General features: G+C 37.8%; 1 protein-coding gene across 1 annotated transcript; it reads right to left on the reverse strand.

Moving 5' to 3' along the window:
• Window positions 1-2,075: 2,075 nt before the first annotated feature.
• LOC114288835 ((3S,6E)-nerolidol synthase 1) lies at window positions 2,076-6,442 on the reverse strand. Its single transcript, XM_028232453.2, has 7 exons — window positions 6,156-6,442; window positions 5,433-5,709; window positions 4,489-4,858; window positions 3,811-4,029; window positions 3,582-3,720; window positions 3,221-3,469; window positions 2,076-2,607 (listed from the first exon to the last, which is right to left on the reverse strand). The coding sequence occupies exons 1-7, from the start codon at window positions 6,255-6,257 to the stop codon at window positions 2,317-2,319; spliced, it is 1,647 nt and encodes a 548-aa protein (XP_028088254.2). The 5' UTR covers window positions 6,258-6,442; the 3' UTR covers window positions 2,076-2,316.
• Between the last annotated feature and the right edge of the window lie 338 nt (window positions 6,443-6,780).

The following is a 6,780-nucleotide window of genomic DNA, read 5'->3' on the forward strand; positions in this document are numbered from 1 at the left end:
ACCCACGGTGAGATGGCTAATCTGTTTTAAGGAGACTGTGGTACCACACAGGCTTCGGTTTGATTCCTCATCTTTTAATATATTATGTGTTATGTATTTCTGTTGCATGTTCCATAATTTAATTTATCGAATATGAATTTATTTGTTTTGTTTAATCACGCAATTTGTGCAACAATCTTAAAACAGATTATATATACTTTCCCATGAAATTGAACAAATAGATTCATCTAGTATTTTAGAATAACTTAGATTCATGTATAAAATTAATTTTGGTTTTTGTGACTAAATAGCATGTTGTGTCTAGATCACTGTTTCAATATGATAAGGAGGTTCATCTTTTAAGTTTAATAAATTACACTTGTTAGGTTTTTATTCTTGACAATCACGGTTGACAAAACTCCTTTTAGTTGTACTTATTTTCACATTTTTTTTATTTCAGTGAGGCTATGAGTTTTTAGATGCGAATCCAACCCGAATTGTGCCTTGTAGAGAAGTTTGTGATGTTAATTCTTTCAAGATTGCCACTTCACTGATTATGACGGGGATCGAGCTGCCCGGTCAGCTCGCGGGGGTCCAGGGGGCAGCGCTCCTTGACGGGTTCGAGGCAGCGCCCAGGCGGGTCGAGAGGTAGCGCCTCCGAAGCAAAATGCAAAATTGCATTCAAAGTTGCTTGTCCACCCTTGCTCGCTCGAGCGAAGGAGTTCTCGCTCGAGCGAAGGCTGCATCTATGTAAAAACCTGAAAGAGATGATTTTACGCTGCTAGCGCAGGTTGTTTGGCTCGAGTGAAGCCACTTGTGGAAAACACGCGTTTTTGGTTCCTCGCTCGAGCGAGAGAGCCGTCGCTCGAGCGAGCATTGCGATTCAGATTTCTATAAGTACGTGTTTCTGTCAGATTTTAGGATTACTTGTCCAGATCTTCTTCTTGGGTTCTAGGGTTTATATCTGGGGATATTTTGTTAGTTTTCTTTAATATTTTGATTGAGTATTCAACTCATGGTTTAAAGAGTATACATCAAAGGATTATTTGTTTGTTCTACACAAAAGAGAGAGTTGTTCTTCGGTAGATTCTGAAGAATTCGAGCCTGAAACTTTGGTGGATTCTTGAGTGGCTCATCGTCAAGACAATTCCGATGTAAAGACGAGGTTGGAAGAGGCACATAGAGGTTGGTTCAATTCGGGCGTAGATTCGCTAGGTAATTGAGAGTATACTTGTGTAATTCCTTTATATCTTCTTAGTGGATTGTTTTGTGGCTGTTGCCCGTGATTTTTTTATCACAATTGGAGGTGCTCCAATTGTGGTTTTTCGACGTTAAAATCGTTGTGTCGATTTGTATTGATTGTTTGATTGAGATTGTTATTTACTGCTTAAAATTGATACATAATCACAAACCAACATCTAGGGGATTTCTAGATTTTTCAACACTGCTAGGACAGTGGAAACTAGAGTTCGAATAGCAAAGTCTAGAACGCAAAGGTTTAGAATTTCCGAGACTAAATTCTGCAATTTTAGTTACTCTTTAGTATAAAAGTCAGAATTCATTTCCATTGAATTTGCCTTTATCGTGGTAGTCTAAAAACATCATTATCAAGCTCATTAGAGCATTCTCTTGGCTATTTTATGGTACAAAATTATAGAAATACACTCCATCAAACTCAATTATTAGCTAGTTACTTTAATTGAATATCAAACCACTAGCTACATGTAGCCAAGGAAAAAGAACTCAACAAATGAAATAAAGAATAAAGAGTTTATTGGAGAATGTATTTGAAAAGATGGCTCGCTAAAACAGAAAAATAGACTTTAGTTAAAATTTAACTAAAAATTTGACTATTTTGATGGAGATGCTCTAAATTAGTAGCTTTTGTGTGTGTGTGTGTGTGTGTGTGTGTGTTGTGTTTCAATGTTTCCATTTTTTGTTAATTTTCATTATATTTCCTTAATTTTTGTCTAGCTAGTTAAGGAACTGCCAATTTCAGTTGTTTCCTAGTATCGTTCGGCTGCTTTCCGTTATAAATAATTATTGTAAGCCTAACAATTTCAAGTTTATACTCTTCTTTTAATCTTGAACATTCATTTTGAATCAATCATTGTTGAGCCTTTATTTCCAGTATTTTTTGTGAATCAACGAGTTATAGAACAATTTATTCTTGAATCAATGGATCCCAAGATCGATACCCTACTTTCTCTATTACATGTTTTTGCTACTACATCATATAGTATTTATTTTTGCATTTTGTTTGGACTATATAATAGTATTAGTCTGGTATACTCTGCTAAGGAAAAATAGCAATATTTTAGTACTTTCATTGAATCCTTAGAGAGAAACACTATCATGGAACATTGACTTCATATGCTCCTCAAGGATTGGGAGGTTATGATTGTCATCATAGCAGTACATCAAAGGAACCATCCTTGCAGTATTAAGACAACCCTGGGTGAAATTGGCAGAAAATCGATTTGGAGACAGGCATTCCCGGTTGAGTCGCTTCCATGCATCTGAAATCATGTCAACAACTTGCTTTCTTGCGGTTTCAGCTGTAGAGCCCTCGTGTTCCTTCATGTAGCAATCTACATAGGATCCATCATGACCGTCTTGATTCTCATCCTGTCAGTTTAAGTCCAAGCTTATGTTAGAGCTGAACCGAATATAAATGGTTCATGTAAGGAAATGAAAATCTCTGCTAAACACAAGCACTTTTTTATTTTTAATTTTAATTTTTTTAAAAAAAATTTCCTAACATGTTAAGAAGGCTTGACATTGAGTGAACTTTTTATGATTGTCATTATGATTGTTCACATTGAACTTTGACAAATGACCTCGGTGGGTGATGTTTCATACATTTGTTTCTCAAACACAAATAGGGCCACCATTTTCTGAAATGCTTTCACAATTTCTTTTCCTTTTTGTGGAATCCATTCTCATGTTTGTGGTGTCTGCACTAATGGCTCTGTTTCATTATCAGGGTCCATGACAATTCTCATAGTTGTTATGGTGTCCGAATCAATGGTTCTGTTGGATTACATCATGCGATACCATTGAGCCAGAGTGTGTTACCAGCCGACACCGTCTACATCTGTGAGTGCCATTATCAGTGTAGGCCTTGCTAATGCCTCCTTGTAGGTCAGAATGTGGTCCTCTAATTTACTTGATATTTTTGGGTGGTTGGCTTTACATTAGGACAACATTTTATCTTGATAGAAAATGAACTTTGTGTTACCTTGGCACTTCCCAAATCATCCCAAAGACGGAGAATTGTAGCGGTAGAGGTTATGATGTCAGGATTGTCGATCATAAAATCGACACTTTCCTTGTTCATTCCATGACCCAAGAGAAAGAACATGTGAACTAATACTGCGGGCACACCTGAACTAACAATCCCATTCTTCAAGTACTCTTCTGCTTTTGGCAACTGCCCTGAAGCAAACCATTTCGCTTCTTCTAAGAACGCGTTGCACAAAATTGCCCACTGCAACAATCAAGGGTTTTATTAAAGCTAATCCATTTGTAATTCTTTCAAACTATCTAATAGAATCCTAAGTATGCACATGACATAATTTGCTGGTAATATTATGATATACCGTTCTTTGCAGAGAATCAATGGGGTTCCAACCATACTTTTTGTGGACCCCATAGGCAATTTCGTTTGTGCTGTCTTGAAGAACCTTGAAACAAATCTTCATATAGCTGGGTAGTTCGTTAACAGCTGCTAGTTCCCATCTGCTTGCAGTAACTACTGGTTAGTATTACAGAATTGAAAATTTTGAAGATGAATATAGTGATGATGATGATGATGGAGGAGATGCATACCTATTGACAGCCTCTGTGAAGAGAATAAGTTCTTCTAGTGTGCCATAAACATCAAAAATGTCGTCTATTATGTAGACAAGAGAGATGGGTTTTGTGAGCTCAACTCTTTGCTCTGATAAGCTTGGGTCAGTGAGGGTTGCCATAGACCACAGGTACCATTTTAGTGGTTGGTTTCTTGCATACTTCAACTCATTGCCCAAACCTGTGCTTTTCCACCATCTGAGATGAAAAAACCATACATAAGCAGTGAATAATCTCCGTTCTTGAACGGCCAAGGATCTTCTGCACTAAAAAACCTTGTCCGTAGGATCCTTTGATGGGGAGTATATTAGGAACAGTGGACATGAATTTTCAGGACAAAAAATCATGTCCTTTTCAACACACACTTAGCGTGTGTTTGGATCTTGAGTTCGAGTAGAGATTTGTAAGTGTTAAGAATAGAGAAGAGAGAAGTGCCAAAAAATGGCCAGGGATCTTCTGTCTTCAAAAACCTTGTCCCTAATACACTTCCAACCTAACAATTTGACGTGAATCTCAAAATACTAAAATCTTGAGGCACGATCATGCAACTAGAAGTACATTAGGGACAGGGGCACATGAATTTTAAGGACAGAGAATCCTATGCCCTCTTGAACACGCTTAGTACCACAATTAAAACAAAATTAAAGCAAAACTTACTTGGAAACTTGAAGCATTTCCTTCTGGTACATGGACGGAGACATATTGAAATCCATTTTTGCTAGTTCTTGCAGGGCATTTGCATTGGGGCCATTGTAATCACTGAGGAAGTTCTTGGCCATGAACTTTGCCAGGCTCTTGTGTTGGGGATGCCCTAGTGTGCTGCTGATAACTTTGGCTTGATGATGATTATCAAGACGTGTCAACCACCCATTAAGTAATTGGGCACTGAAGTCTGCAGCTTGATCAAGTATGTCTTCTCCTTCTATGCTTAGCTGTGATGCTTCATATAATCCCATTAACCCTCTAATGTCTTCACTTAGTTCTGTTTTGAACCTTCCGTCCTTGTCCTTGAACTTGTCAAACACATCTGTTCCAATACCAATCAACTTGTTAACTACTTTTAATGAGGATGATTGTGGATAGAAGAAGAAATTATTGCTCTGTTTGTTTCAACAGGAAATATTTTCTAAAAAGCGTTTTTTAATTTTTTTTTCCCCCTGACATTTAGTATGGCAAGAAATGAAAATCTACTGAAAACGTTTTCTATGATTAGCAAAAAACAAGTTTATTTGGATGAAAAGTATTTTCTGCTTTTGAAAAGAACAAAGTGTTAACCAAACAAATTTTACCAATATCACCACCCTACCACCATTGGTGCCACCACTACTACCACCACCACACCACTGCTGCTGCACCATCACCATCACCCACACACCTGCCACCATCACAACCACCACCCCCCACTGACACTTCCACCACCAATACCAACACCACCCCACCCCCACCACCATCACCGCCGCCGCCGCCGCCACCACCACGAGCATATTAATTTCAAGGCAACAATCAAACATAGGAAAACATTTTGTACAAAAAATATTTTTATAAAACGTTTTCCACAAGAAATGAAAATCCACCGAAACAAACGTAGTGTATACACCAACCTGTGGGCACATTGTAGCCTTGTTGCCTCAACAGACGAAAGCGAGTCGAAACCTCATAAAGATCTTCATGTTGATCAGTAAAGCTATGGCTGCTAGATTTCATATATTGGCTGTGTAAAACAGCTTCAATATCCTCCCGGAAGTGGTAATCAATGCCTAGCCGTTGGAGGGCATCGATCGTGACCAGACCTTTTAGTGAGTCTTCTTCTTCTCCTACTGTTCTTAACACACTCCTCACTTCCTCCAATTGTTGTTCTTGCTTTGCTAAAATTTCATCCTGCAAGAAAAGCCGATGTTGTCAGCTCCTAGAAAATCAGGATTTCAAGGTAAGGAATTATCATAAAAGGAGCATCTTCTCTCTTATCCAGGCGGTTCAGTCAACAATTTCAAAAAATTAACATTTTGAAAATATATTGTACATCCATCTAAAATTGTGTGACTACAGATATCCATCAATTTGAATTTTATTTATTTATTTTAGTAGTTTAGGCAAGATATTATGAGATCAATGGCTTGGATCATTGAATTAGAATCCGTGGTGGACCCACAGGCCAGAGACCTCCTCTCCGGTCCATACCAAAGCTCTTTCCTATCATAAAATAACAATGAAGAAAATCACTGCAGTTAGCACAGTGGCCAGTTCTGGCCAGAGGCTGTGTACCTCATTGAAAGATCACGAGTATTGTACCCGAAAAAGAAAGAAAAGAGAAGAAAAAACTTAACAGTGAAGGTGCAGTGAGGAGTGAGACGTTTGAGGTCTTCTGCGACAGAAATGCTCCATTTGTGGGTAGTGGAGATGGTGGTGGTGGTGGTGGTGGTGGCCATGGATGAAGGAATTCAGGTGAGGTAGGTCTTGCTGATTTGTGGGAAGATGGTTGGAGGAATTGGATGCTGGGAAAATTCAGACAAGGGAAGCAAGATTGGTGTAAACAATGTTTGACAGTTATGGGAGAGATTGATAGATGTGAAGTTGCCAAAGTAGAGCACCCCTATTTATAGAAGTAGAATGCAAGTTCAAGTGGTCCGTCCCATGCTTTTATGCAAGTGGGGTAAACAAATAGTCAATGTGACATCATTTTACATAGATAGATGATCTCACTAATCTATGTGGTTCTCATTAATTTTACGAGTGCACGAAATTACGGCTTTTCAAACTATTGTAGTATTTCCTAACTAAGTTTGAAGCAATTAGATCCATAAGAAATAATTTAAGTGTAAAAATTAGATCTAGAATAGATTAACCAAATTTAAAAAAAAAAAAAAAATCCACTAAAGACAACAAACAAAACTTTTTTTTTCCCCCTACTTTTACTGAACTTGTTTTAGAATTTTCTAATTTAAAGATCTT

This window comes from Camellia sinensis, chromosome 9, assembly GCF_055761805.1.
Source record: "Camellia sinensis isolate YWXY chromosome 9, ASM5576180v1, whole genome shotgun sequence".
Taxonomy (NCBI): domain Eukaryota; kingdom Viridiplantae; phylum Streptophyta; class Magnoliopsida; order Ericales; family Theaceae; genus Camellia; species Camellia sinensis.